General features: G+C 43.4%; 1 protein-coding gene across 17 annotated transcripts in view; it reads right to left on the bottom strand.

Annotated features, from left to right (window-relative positions):
• Positions 1-113: 113 nt before the first annotated feature.
• LOC135920405 (serine/arginine repetitive matrix protein 2-like) overlaps positions 114-12653 on the bottom strand; it is a 104339-nt gene continuing 91799 nt past the window's right edge. For 15 of the 17 annotated variants that reach the window (XM_065454662.1, XM_065454665.1, XM_065454664.1 and 12 more), the window contains 8 exons: positions 11733-11840; positions 11067-11177; positions 8660-8764; positions 7965-8069; positions 4893-4997; positions 3121-3254; positions 1967-2102; positions 114-723 (listed from right to left, as the gene is read on the bottom strand). In XM_065454662.1, coding sequence (XP_065310734.1) covers positions 2019-2102; positions 3121-3254; positions 4893-4997; positions 7965-8069; positions 8660-8764; positions 11067-11177; positions 11733-11840 — 752 coding nt within the window. In that variant the 3' untranslated portion in view covers positions 114-723; positions 1967-2018. The remainder of the gene's footprint in view (positions 724-1966; positions 2103-3120; positions 3255-4892; positions 4998-7964; positions 8070-8659; positions 8765-11066; positions 11178-11732; positions 11841-12653) is intronic. The other 2 variants (XM_065454667.1, XM_065454670.2) reach the window with 2 other exon arrangements.

Below are 12653 nucleotides of genomic sequence, written 5' to 3'. Positions count from 1 at the left end.
ACGTGTGCATATAACATGCATCCGCCCATTTTATGCCGCAGGGCAAACTTTCGAGCAACAAAAAACTACATTTTATTTGTTCCCTCGGTGGGAAAAAAGAAGTACAGCACACATTTCTGTTCCCTGTGCAACTCGTGCTCTTTTATTTCTTGAAGCATCGTGACAAAATAGCGTAAATGAGGACAAAAAATTTGCTTTACTTTAGGCTTCTTCTTCCTTCTTTATTTTTTGAATTTCGTGCTCACTCTTAAGCGGCGAAGAAAAACAAAATGACAACGTACCATTCTCAAGCGTAATCTAAAAGGAAGCTTGGTTAGTGTAGCTAGCTGTGCATGAGTATCGGTTATACACGTAGCTGATCCCAAGCGCCCAATAATGCATCAAAATATTAATATTGCGGAGGTAAAATAAAAGCAACAAGTTAACTTCGATCAGCCTTGCCGACGGTCTAGGACTACACTGGACCTCATGTTCATTACTCCGGCTTTTACAAAAGTGTCGTCTTTGGCAACGCGCACACAAAAAAACCTACAAGCTATAGAACGCGTACGGCCTCTTCAAGTTTATGGCTAGATACAAACGCGGTGCCTGTCCTAGTTTCAACGGGCTGTGCGTTCTTATTTCAGTGAACCGGCGTCCATGCCATGACAAAGGGGCGTTTATGTTGCGTTGGTCTTGCCAGTAGACGGCCGTTGATATCCTCTGTCGTAGCTGCCATTAGTCCTGCAAAACAAACACAGACAAAAAAATACACATGAAGTGCTTAGCACATCATACTCGTACAAAACTGGAGGAACACACTTTTTCTTGCAATGGGTATTTGCGAAGTGGTAAAAAAATCTTCATAGACACATGACCTATGGCTCAGTTTCATTGATATCCGACACAAGCATTTAGAGCGTATTTTTTTATAACAAACAGCGATGTTATAACGATGTTTTTTTATAATATCTACAAGTGTTCGTTAACATATTGCGTCCTGTAGATTAAAATTAACAAATGCAGTCTTTTGTTAAAGAGCTTTCCCAACGAAAAACTGATTTAGGCCATTTCATCTTCGACACACTGTACTAGACTGGAGTCCTCGAACTTAGTCGTTGAAACCACGATGCTAGGAGAGAAGTCCGCCTAGTACTTTCGGTTATCTTCTGCTGCTGCATCGGTCCTCATTTCTACTTTATCGCTGAGCCAACGGTGTGTGACCGGTATACAAATAGCAATAATCTCCTTCAATTCACAACATCCGCTGAAAGGTGGTTTCCCTTTTAAATTCATCTATAGCCATTTAAAAAACGAAACATGATGTTTTTTTTAGTTGCCTAATTAGCAGATCAAATCACCATTGTCGAATGATTTTACCGCGGATAGTGGTTGTGCAGCGTGAAACTGGGACAACTGTTATCGCTCGTTTGCCACGTTTCTACGCAGCCATGAGTGAGATGCGACACAACTGAGATACCCGAGCAGTTATAGACACCTGCGGTCCAACCGATGATAATACGGTTTCACACCAACAGTCCCAGCCATAACGTCCAGGTACTTTAACGCGAGCCCACAAATAATGCTCGCATTTTTAAACGTCCAATCATTAAGCAAAGTGCCCACACTGAAAACAATTAATAGCATTATAAAGCTCGTTTCATATGAGTTTGCGCGAATACAACAGCATGTATGAGCTGTATAGCAAGAATTATGCTCGGCTGTAGCAAAGAATCGTAGATCTCAAGCATTGCTCGACAAAATAAGAAGAAAGCGTGTGCAAGCCTCGTTAGAAAAAGTTCTAGGTATACTTTCGTGCTTTCTGAGAGTAGTGCAGTGCTCTTCTGGAGGTGACAGGGCAGTCGAACGCTCATAAATTCTGTTCGTTCTACTTCATTTAAAGAATTGAAAGAGTTGCAGCAATTTGGAATCTTTTTGTCTTCGCACAATGCAGTACGGACATTAGCACACGCCATAGTGTGCTCACCTTTGCGGGCTGTTGTTGTTTTGGGCGTCGGCCACTAGCTGACATGAAGGTCCTACTTGGGCTTGGGCGTCTCGGCAACAGGACTGTGCCGGATGCCAAAGGTGAACCGAGGTGAGCTGCTCTTGTTCATCCAGACCTGCAAGGACAGAGTCGTGTTTACACAGAAAGCAAAACGAGACGTATAAAGATAAGTCCGCCTGGTCTTTCATGTCCAGGAACACGGTTTTTTCTTTCCATATGGCGGAAATTTCCCGGCTCTCTGATCTCAGACAGAACATGGGTGCTGCCTGCGTCATTTCAGTGTAAACAAGCTCAACTACTTCCACACAAGAACTATCTCCTGACGGGCGGACGAAAGTTTAAGTAAACTTGACATAATTCTACCTACTCCGACAACAGTCTTGCAAACAATGGAACATTTATCTCATTAAAGAGATTTATATCCATGCAACGTGAGCTTCCGTTGCTGCGATAAAACAGCAGTGTGCCCAAAAAGTAGGACCGATTCTAGTCGTCACAACAAAGTATTTTCCGTTGCACACGCGCTGCCATTCCGCCAATGAAACTTTTTGTTTGGCTGCAAATCGGCGTAGAAAACGGAAAGGAACAAAGCACCCGCACTGTACAGAGATCTATGAAAAAAATTAGCCGAAAGTTTGATTTTAGTTAAACTTAAGAGGGAAACACAGGAAACACTCGAGTAACATGTAATCACCAGGCACTATCTTCAATGCAAACACGACAAGAAAAAGATGGCAGGGAGAGACATAACACTAATGGTAAGCTTAAATGACAGCATGTGCACGCAACGGTCAAGCAAACACCGAGAGACACCATCAGCTCACGCTAGCAAAAAAGGAAAGTTTTTCTCAGATAGAACAAGCGAAGGCCCATGTTGACACCACAATCACGTAAACTCATGACCTCGGCAGTCTTCTTAATTTCGCGAGTAGTTATACCGTTTCCCCGTGCGATTACACTGCTCTGATAAAATTCGGGTTCAAATTGCGTGCGTGCTTTGTCCCTTTTTTATCTTCTGCATTGATGGATGCGCAATCAAAACGTGCCATCGGATCGACGAAACTGCCCCCTTGTTGAACCACTCTGTGCTGTTCAACACGAAGTGAAAGGACAAATTCGATGTTTGGAATTACCCTCTCCGGTGAATGAGCGCCGGGCCCGGGTTTCTTGGTGTGGTCCGAGGGAATGTTGGTGCGGTAGCTGAGCGTGTAGGCGGGGGACTTGCTCTTGTACGTGTCAGTGTCCGGTACGTCGTACTTGCCGGGTGCTGCAAAGTGAGAACACCGCAGTCAGTCGACCTTATGCTGAGGCAGTGCGGCATGTTATGGGTACATCAAAGGATTCTGTAGGTTTGACTGCGGTTGCTATTTGTACCTGCTGCTGCGCCATGAAGATTGGTACGTAACGCGTTTCCGTCAAGGACAACGGAAGGAAACGAATCATACCGGCACGACGCTAACTCACAAATATTTTATATTCAAAACTCAATCGTGTCTAGTTTTCTACGTCCTGATATGCACCTGAAGTACTTACTTTGCCATGTATAAAACCCGTTATGAGTTTCCAAGCTAAAAAGGTTTTGAGGTAGAGCCCATGTGTGGATCGTTTGTTTATTCATATCGTCCTTCTCGCTAAAGCACTAGGGTACTGTGCAGTTCTGTATGCAAGTGTGTTTGAAATTTTCACACACTGACTGCATAGGTATTGAAGGATGTCTCTAAGTCAACGCATAACACTTACTCTGTCTTTCCTGAGAAACTGTAAATCTATATCTAACCCACAATAACCTTGGTTCTTCTAACCTACATTTTCTCTCATTTATTATGCTAAGAAAAGCCAGTTCGGCGTATTATGTCCTTTCAAACTTCGTCATTCTGCGTTAATGTTTTAGTTACTCAGGTGCCCCACAATTGCCTCACTTTTTCTAACCTACATTTTTTTATTTATTATGCTCAGAAAAGTCAGTTCGATGTATTATGCCTTTTTAAACTCTGTCATTCTGTGTTAATGTTGTAGTTACTCAGTTGTCCCACAATAGCCTTGCTTCTTCTTAGCTACATTTTTTTCTAGTTTGTTATGTTCAGAAAAGTCAGTTCGCTGTATTATGTCTCTTCAAACTCCGTCACTCTACGTTAATGTTGTATTTACTCAAGTGCAATTGTCGCTCACTCCATGAAACCATTCGTGGGTATCCTTGTGGAACTAAAAATAAGCCCCTACTGCACTCACCTTTTTGACAAAGCACCGTGACTCTCTGATGACTAAGAACTAATGCTCGTTTTTTAAAGACTCTTGTGATAGCTCTTTCCGATGTAACTGCAATGATATCCCTTACAATATAGCAGGTGCTTAAGGTTTTTTAGTCATGTATAGCGATACATTGTGGTACCCAGTCACGAGGCCAAATAAAACAGTTAGCTGCCGGTCATGAATTAAGCACACTCTTGTGAGTACCTTTACTTATCACTCGAATATGAGCCTGAGCAACGGCAATGACTACGTCTTGTCATGAAGACCGCACTTGTGAATGCATAGTAGATGCGGTACAGGCACGTCTTAACTAATTGTAATACACGTGTTTACTTAGTTTACGTGGCTTCGCGGATGTGCTAGTCTAATATTTACGAAAAATTAAGGCCACTTTGTGCCTACTGTGGATACCACAATAACAGTGGGTAATTATAGTGCCGTCTCTTCCACTAGAAAGTTGTCATCGGTGGATATAAATAAGCGCAAATTATAGAGGCTCAGTGCGAAGCCATTTTAAACGATCTGCCTCATCACACTTATTCGTTTAATCAGCGTGTCCATTGTAACTAGAGTAGCATAGCAGAAACAAGGATAAGAGAAAGCTGTTGTTTGAGTGAATGGAACATATATTGTTATTAGTGGAACCAAAGTTTACCAGGTACGCCGTCACCCCTGGAATCCTTCGGCCTGGTGCCAAACGTGTACGCAGGTGTCCTGACCAGGACAGAGTCCGCCTTTTCGGGTCTATAGGCACCCGGCGCTAGACGATGAAGGGCAGTGCAGTGTTAGGTGGCGAGGTTAGCACGGAAAATTGTTGAATTCCAAGCAGCTGCAGCTCGAGCAGGCGAATACAGAGCAAGAAACAAGACGGGACAGAGCGCTGACTATTACAACAGTTGTTTAGTCAGCACTTCGTCCTGTCTGATTCTTTTTGTTTTCGCCTCTTCGGGCTGAACGTATTTGCAATGCCGGCAAATTGCCCAAGGAACCGTGTTAAAAGTGTTCAGGAAGTGACCGAGGGATGGGCTCAGATCCCTTAACATGCTCCTAACTCATGAAATTCCTAAATCTAAGAAAGGTTATATAAGGAGAACGAGGAGGGCATGCATGTCGTTCCCAGTGTTCTCGCTATTCCAGTGGTTACCCACTACGTACGCCACTCTTTACGATAAGTGCTGTACGGTGCGAAAAAAAAATATGCAAATATGTTCGGGAAGTACTGTAAAGACAAAAAAGACAAGTAACACGGGAAGTGGGTTGTTTTTCCTTTTATGAACTTTCCTCCACCTTGCGGACTTCCGCACAACAGATTTGCAAGAAGTGAATCTCGGACAGGAACAGCGCAGCTGTTAGTATGACTACTTCCGCCGTCGTAGCTATGGATGAATGGATCGATGAAAAACTTTATTAGGGTCCTTTAGGGCGCGCACTAGCGCGCAGCGGGCCGCTCCCACGTCGTGGCTATGTACACAGACAATACTTGCAGCAACTCTGAGCAGATATGGTTTCTAGTGCACTGTTATGGCAGTAGCCTAACCTACGTTAAAGAAAGTTCGATGAATGCTTCTTATTACTAGGACTGTTAGCGTCAAAATACAAATTCGCGACAAGCTGTTATCCTCTCGGAGTTTAATGCGGGAACTAAGAAAGTCATTAGCACCTACTGTTTACACCTATGGTGGAGTAACTTAATGTCACATATTTCACTTCATTTAGGGAGTTTTTGTACACCGCAATAGAGTTCACTAATTCTAACTGAACACAATCAGAAGAAACAATGTCGGAGTACTGGAGAACGCCTGGAAGTGTATACAGCTATAGGGCCAGTGGTTGCTCCCTCCCGAGAAGATCAGCCGGAAATGTGTTGTCTTTAGAGTGTATAATATCCCGACATTATTTGTGACTGCCATAACCATCAGATCTTTCGTGGATACCTAGTGAAGTGCACAGCGACAAATTTAACTCTTGCTTTTTAAATACACGAATCGAAAAACTTTTAATGGGAGCACGCGGTCCTCATGGCTAATACATTTATTCTAGTCGAACAAGAGCGGACGTTCAAGGGAAGCCCGAGACTAGAGAGAATGTTTCGACATGAAAAAGAAAAGGCTCTTTACTGAAAATCCGAGCGCTTAGCTGGCGTACATTCTCCTACATGAAATGAAACGGAGAGAAAGAAAGGCCCTAAATGAAGTTGAGCAGGGCAGAAAAAGAAAGAAAGGTGCAGTTCTTGTGATCTTATTGACAGCGGCAGAGTAAGTGCTCTAGTCGATGAAAGCAGATAATCTCGTAAATCTTGATGGTTAATGCAAAGTATGTATATATAACATTCATGATGAGGTGAAATGCTTGGTTCACAGTTTGAAAAGCAAACTTATTGAGTCAAGACATGAAAACAAGTTCAGGAGATTGCGCTGTTAGTGTTCAGAAGGTCTCTTGTCAAAGCGTCAGCACACAGCCTGCGGCTTCTACGTGCACCGTACTTTTGATCACGTCAAGTCTCCGCCTTCTTCTGGAACCTTCGCGTTATGGATTTTTTTTTCGTTCCCAAGAACGTGTTCATTTAATCTGACATCTGAAACTTCTAAAAAGCAGATTGGCAAAATTGAGCTACGACCATGGTCCTACGACGTCTGCGGATATCTTCAAGTATTTCTGGACAACTTGTACATCTAAAACACATTTGACGAACAGCTCTCCCAGCTACTCGCATCTTAAACTCACGGCCTTCGCAGTGCTAACTGCGGCCGTCGTTGGTGGCAGACCCGATGCACTAATTGCCTTTCTTCAGGATACGATTTTCGGATCGTGATTTTATTTATTGCGAAGCTTTCTTGTCAGAAACCTCTGGGACTTTCTTTGTAAAATTATGCTATATATAGACACATGGGAACACTTTCTCTTCAACAAACAATATTAATTTCGAAAACAATCTATGCATCGCTCTATATTCCGGCACTGAATTGTAGAAATGTTCGAAGCGGTAGCCTTTGCTCACCGGCCGCCTCGGAAAACGTGCACTCAATCCAATACTCTCAGAATATACATAACGCAAAACCGTTAGTTAAGTAAGGTTAGCAACGCACGGCATATATTTTACTATGTTCTTATAACGCGCCGTTGGCAACTGCGCGGTAAGTCAACAAGATCGGAAAGCTTATTGTAGATAGACTCACTTCCCTAAAACTCGTGCCGTTTAATAAGTGGTTGTACATTTCGCAAGTTTTCCTAACGCTAACACCGAGTCACGCGTGAGTACGCCGTCGCAAAATGACGTCACAGCAAAAACAAGCGCAGCAAGGTCCTAACATCACGTCACGATGCAAGTGCGATGCATCACTTTTCATAACCATCAGCTCAAGGGCACCTGTAGAAACAGAGAGCACATAGCTGTTTTGCACACATGATACGTATTGGTTGAGCTAGCTGTCTGAAAGTAACTGTTCAAAACAACAGCGCAGGGCTATTAACTGAGCCAGAACAATTGAATGGTAACATTGCTATCATACCAAATAACGGATCGAATTTTGTGCCACATAGATGCGTCTGCCATTCACACATCCACATCAAATAAAGGTGTTTCGCACTACCAAGTAGTCAATATAATGTTTGGAACGGATATAAAGAGCTAGCGTATTAAATAGTTACATCACCTGTACTAACATCTCTAATAGCGAACACCGACAAGCTCAGGGCGCACGTATGCTGCGGGATTCGAACACGTTACCGGGAAAATCGTCAGGCTTCGCGTCCTTGGGCCTGGTGCCAAAGGTGTAGGCCGGCGTGACCGCGAGCACGGTGTCTGCTTTCTCTGGGCAGTAGGCACCCGGTGCTGAGGTCATGCGTACAGAAGCACATTAAGTTCCTTTTTGTTCTCTTCGCAGTGCTGGTTTACTCTTCTTCGCGTTGTGTATTGCATTGCGTCAATACAAAAGCCGGAGTAAGAAGTTCACTTAAAGCTAATGATAAGTACGTTATGGAAAGTCGCTAGGAAATCGCCTTTTCACTCAGATGAAACCAATGGCAAGTTCCCTAGTTATTTCGCACGCAATGCCATTGGCCCAACGTAAGATATCGATAAGATACACAGAACTAAAAGTTTAGTGAGTAAGTAGCTCGCTTATCATTGCGCAAGGTTCCAGCAATCCATGACACAGTTCTCCACTGTTCTGTCAATTGGATCTACTAAGTACATAACAAGAGCATTTGTTTTTCATATACAACAATTATTCTATGCAAGATAAAAAAAACAAATACTCTGATAGCGTAAATATTCATTTTCATGCTATTCGCCCGTTTCTTGGCACATTCAGGATCTTGCCATCAGCATGCAACAGCAATTGGGCGTGCCACCATCACCAAAAAAAGTGTACAGCGAGAACGGAGCGTCTAGTACTGCTACAAAGAAAGCGTTTATATTACCAGGCACATCGTCAGGCCTAAGGTCCTTATGCTTGATACCAAAGGTGTAAGATGGTGTCGTGGCTAGAACCGTGTCAGATTTCTCAGGACAGTAGGTGCCAGGAGCTGAGATAAAGAGAGAGAAGAAAGGGTAGGAAAAACAAAAGACCCTTCGTCAAGTTTCTTTGCCACGTGGTTCAGATACCGTGCTATCGTGAGCGAAGCGGGCACCAACGGACCAGTTCTTTCCGGAATACGCGCTTTAATTCTGCAGTGAAATCTCGACAACAGTGCCTCGTGAATTTGTTTCGCGCTTGTCGTTAAGGCAATACCAAACGCACAGGTGCCGCACCCTAGAAAGGATTCAGCTAGTCTTTGCAATGTGTCACGTGCTTTGCGATGACGCGAATGCTTCATGGGGTAGCACAGCTTGATACGAAGTGTGCTTAGTTGGTGTTGTTGAACGGTGGGGAAGTGCCACAGTGACTACGCAGAAGGCTGCAGATGCGACGCGCAAATGTAATTCACAATCGTAAGGTTCCGCGCTGTTAGCGTTCGCTGTCCTGCTGCCATGTTCGGAAACACTAGGGGTGGCATGAGAAATTGTTTCTCGTGATCTATGAGCGCGTTGACTTCGAGATTGGATCGTCCTTTATATTGGATAACGCGAAAGTTTCGTGCTACGAATATCTGCGAAATTACAACTATTGGTTCGCGTAATAATCAAAATCTCGCTGCAAAAAAATTTGACATTTGTTCTGTGTGATGGTGCACGCTTAGCTAACGAGCAGCTGAACCCAGCATAGCATCATGCAAAGTGAAAGCATAGTCAACAGATGCCCACAACCAGAAGTGATGTAAAAAGAGTGCAAGCTACACAAAATTTCATGTGATATGAAATCAGAGCACACACACGTAAGTAGAAGACCATACCTCGGTTAGTGTGGTTGCCAAGTATAACCTTGAGGGAATGTGCAAGAAAAGGGTTGTTACTCTCCGAAACAACGTTGCAAAATAGAAAGGTTGCGAAGTTCTCTTCGTAATTATGCATTTGCGCTTTTTTTTTCATTTTTGAGAGGAGTATGCATGCAGGGATAAATATAACGCGTTGCCTCAGTTGCTACGCCGTAAGTACTCTTATAAAAGTGACATTGCTTAAAAAGGATGCCACCAAGTCTTTACTGTTACATAAATTTTAATCCCGAGAACAGCAACATCATATAACGTATTAAAGTCTCCAAACTTTTTTTTCTCTTTCCTAGCAGAGTATTTCGGGCATCCAAAACATGAGTGATCATACATTGTCTCAGTGCGACTATCTTGCCACCCTCAGCCGTACAATGACTCACGGAGATGAAGATAGGAGCTTGACATTGGAGTGGATAGAAGCTTCGCAACGTTTCTATTCTGAGGAGGTTAAATGATGGGAGTGAAGCCAGTAGGAAGGCTTTTAACCTACCGGGAAAATTATCCCTTTTAGGATCCTTGTGTTTGACTCCGAAGGTGTAACTAGGCTCCAGTGATCTGACACACTGATCAGCTCTTTCGGGGTCGTAGGCACCCGGTGCTGTCAAAACACAAGGCCAGGTTGGTGTTAACAATTGAGCGATGGGTTTACACCTTCTGTCTTTAGAGGAACTCATCAATAGCTCATGGCTTACTTATAGTTAAACGTATACACGCTTCTTTTTCAATAGTCATGGAACATAAACAACAACATCGCGGTTATTCAAGAACCGTACACAGCGCCTTTGTGTGCCTGTGAAATGTTCCTCCCGTGCAACTGTTAAAATTTGCACCGTTCATCAGTAAATTATGTTGAATGCTATCAAAGTTTTCCGAGATGCTGTCAGCTAATACTCTGCCCATAAGTCTGAAATGTCACGCTTCAATTCAAAGTCGAAAGAACGCATTTTGTCAAGTACTACATCGAAGAGATCAGTAACTGTGCGCCCGTTGCTGGTCACATTGCTGTTTATTTTCCATTAAAGAGAAGGCGAACGCCACCATGCATATAATCCCACCTTCATTTTCACATGCATTCACAACAAAATGCATGAAATAAACATATCCTACTTCAACACTCAGTGTCTATATCGTGTAGCCAGCCATTTGCGCTGCGGAAACTTCACATGGAGCGAAATGAACTGCCGCGTTTGTCGCATGTCACTTTGCTAACGTACAGACGGACGCTCGCAATCGGTGAAGAAAATGGGCGAGATATCCGGTCTCGTTTCGTTGCAAAGGAGTCAGCCTTACAACGGAGAAGAATAAGAGAAGCTGGTCAGTGGGTGCACTGCGAAGGGGTTCAGGTGTGCTACCCGGTGCAAAAGTGGCGCAGAGCAGGGTGAACCAAGTGCAGCAGTGTAGACCCAGTGCAGATGCTTGTAAGGGACCCTCTGGGTAGCCGTTTTGCAAGTGTACAAACCAGGACTTGTGGTTCTGCAATGACAACAGTCGTCCTTGTGTCCGAAGGTGTAAGCTGGCGACATAGGTCTCACCAGAGGATCAGCTTTGTCTGGGCTATAGTCCCAGGGAGCTGCGCCCAACGCAGGAGTGAAAAAAGTAAGACACGACATCGACACATCCCATTCAACAGCAAAAAAAGCACATGAACCACTTCAGTTGTAGCTCTGTTTTATTGTTTGCAAGAAAATAACACATTTTCCGAGATTGCGAACAGGAAATGCATTACTGCAACATTTTTGGAGAATTTCTACACACAAATTGTATATGTGCGAGTAAAACTGAGACATGTAGGTTAAACTGTATATATAACTTTCTATATATGCCGCACATTACATATAACCTAATATTCAGACATCAATCATGAATTCTCATTTTAAAAGGATACTGCAGTCAATCGCTGCGTTAATTAGGTGTATGTATATCGATACTTTATTAAGTGTCCGCTGACGTAATGAACGCGACTTCCTGACGGGTAGGTTATTAACGCTGTTGCATAAAGAGCTGAGTGCTCAAATTATGACAAACACAAAGACAGAGGAATTGACAGAATGCTTTTATCGCATTCTACGGCCTGTAAATAGCAGCACTCAAAAGAAATACGAGCACAATTATCGGATACACTGACCAGGCGTTTCTTCTTTCTTCGGACACTTGAGCTTTCTTCGTATCGTAAAACTCGGCATGCGAGGGAAGCGTAGCTGTTCACCGATGCTCGGGTTGTAGTAACCCGGTCCTGTTGTCGGCAAAACAGAAAAAATAATTTTAACGCGCCAATGCTTCAGCTTGCTGACACCCGTACACGCGGACAAACAGTTTCGGAACCGTTCATCTTGTGCAGCCCTTTCGTCGGTGTATTTTATATTATTTGGGTTTACGCACACGTGCGTCATCTTTACTAGTAAGTAACGGTACCAATAAGTGTACATTACAGAGAAATGCTAAGTTACACCAAATTTATGCATTGCACATTACACTTCTATAGTTGCAAACAGGGACCATCAGTGACGTAAAAAACATGAAACAGAAGTCAGTGACGCCAATTTCTTCGACCTGCTTCCAGTGACGTCATAAATTTTGGCAGCGTCTGCTAGAAGCTAGCTTATAGTTTATCTTTTTCTTTAAATACACAGCATTCTCAGCCCTACGTGATATCGTTTGTTGAGTTCTTTTTGCCAAAAAGGAACTCAAACATGAAAAAAAATGATCAGATGACTGACGTCATCTCTGCCACCGCATAGCTGCGTAACTACAGGTGGGTAGTTTGGCCTCATAAGCAATTCTTTTCTGCTGAAGACCAACCAGCGAAAACTTCAAAAGTGCATCGAACCGCTTTATGCTAGCAGACTGCGCGGAAGGGTACTCTTTTTTTTAGTGTCACGTTAAGAAGCAATAGCTCGCGACGAAGAAGCAGCCTGATCCCACAGTCAAATGTAGTAGCAACTAGTAGAATAAATAAACGTTAGCGCGAGTAAGTGTACAATCATCTTCATCGTACAAAGAGTGTACCGGAACTCCTCACATTTGACACCACACTCCTATATAGCTT

Source organism: Dermacentor albipictus, chromosome 10 (genome assembly GCF_038994185.2).
Source record: "Dermacentor albipictus isolate Rhodes 1998 colony chromosome 10, USDA_Dalb.pri_finalv2, whole genome shotgun sequence".
Lineage (NCBI taxonomy): Eukaryota > Metazoa > Arthropoda > Arachnida > Ixodida > Ixodidae > Dermacentor > Dermacentor albipictus.
The sequence above is the reverse complement of the archived record's forward strand: the minus strand, read 5'-3'. Positions and strand labels throughout refer to the sequence as shown.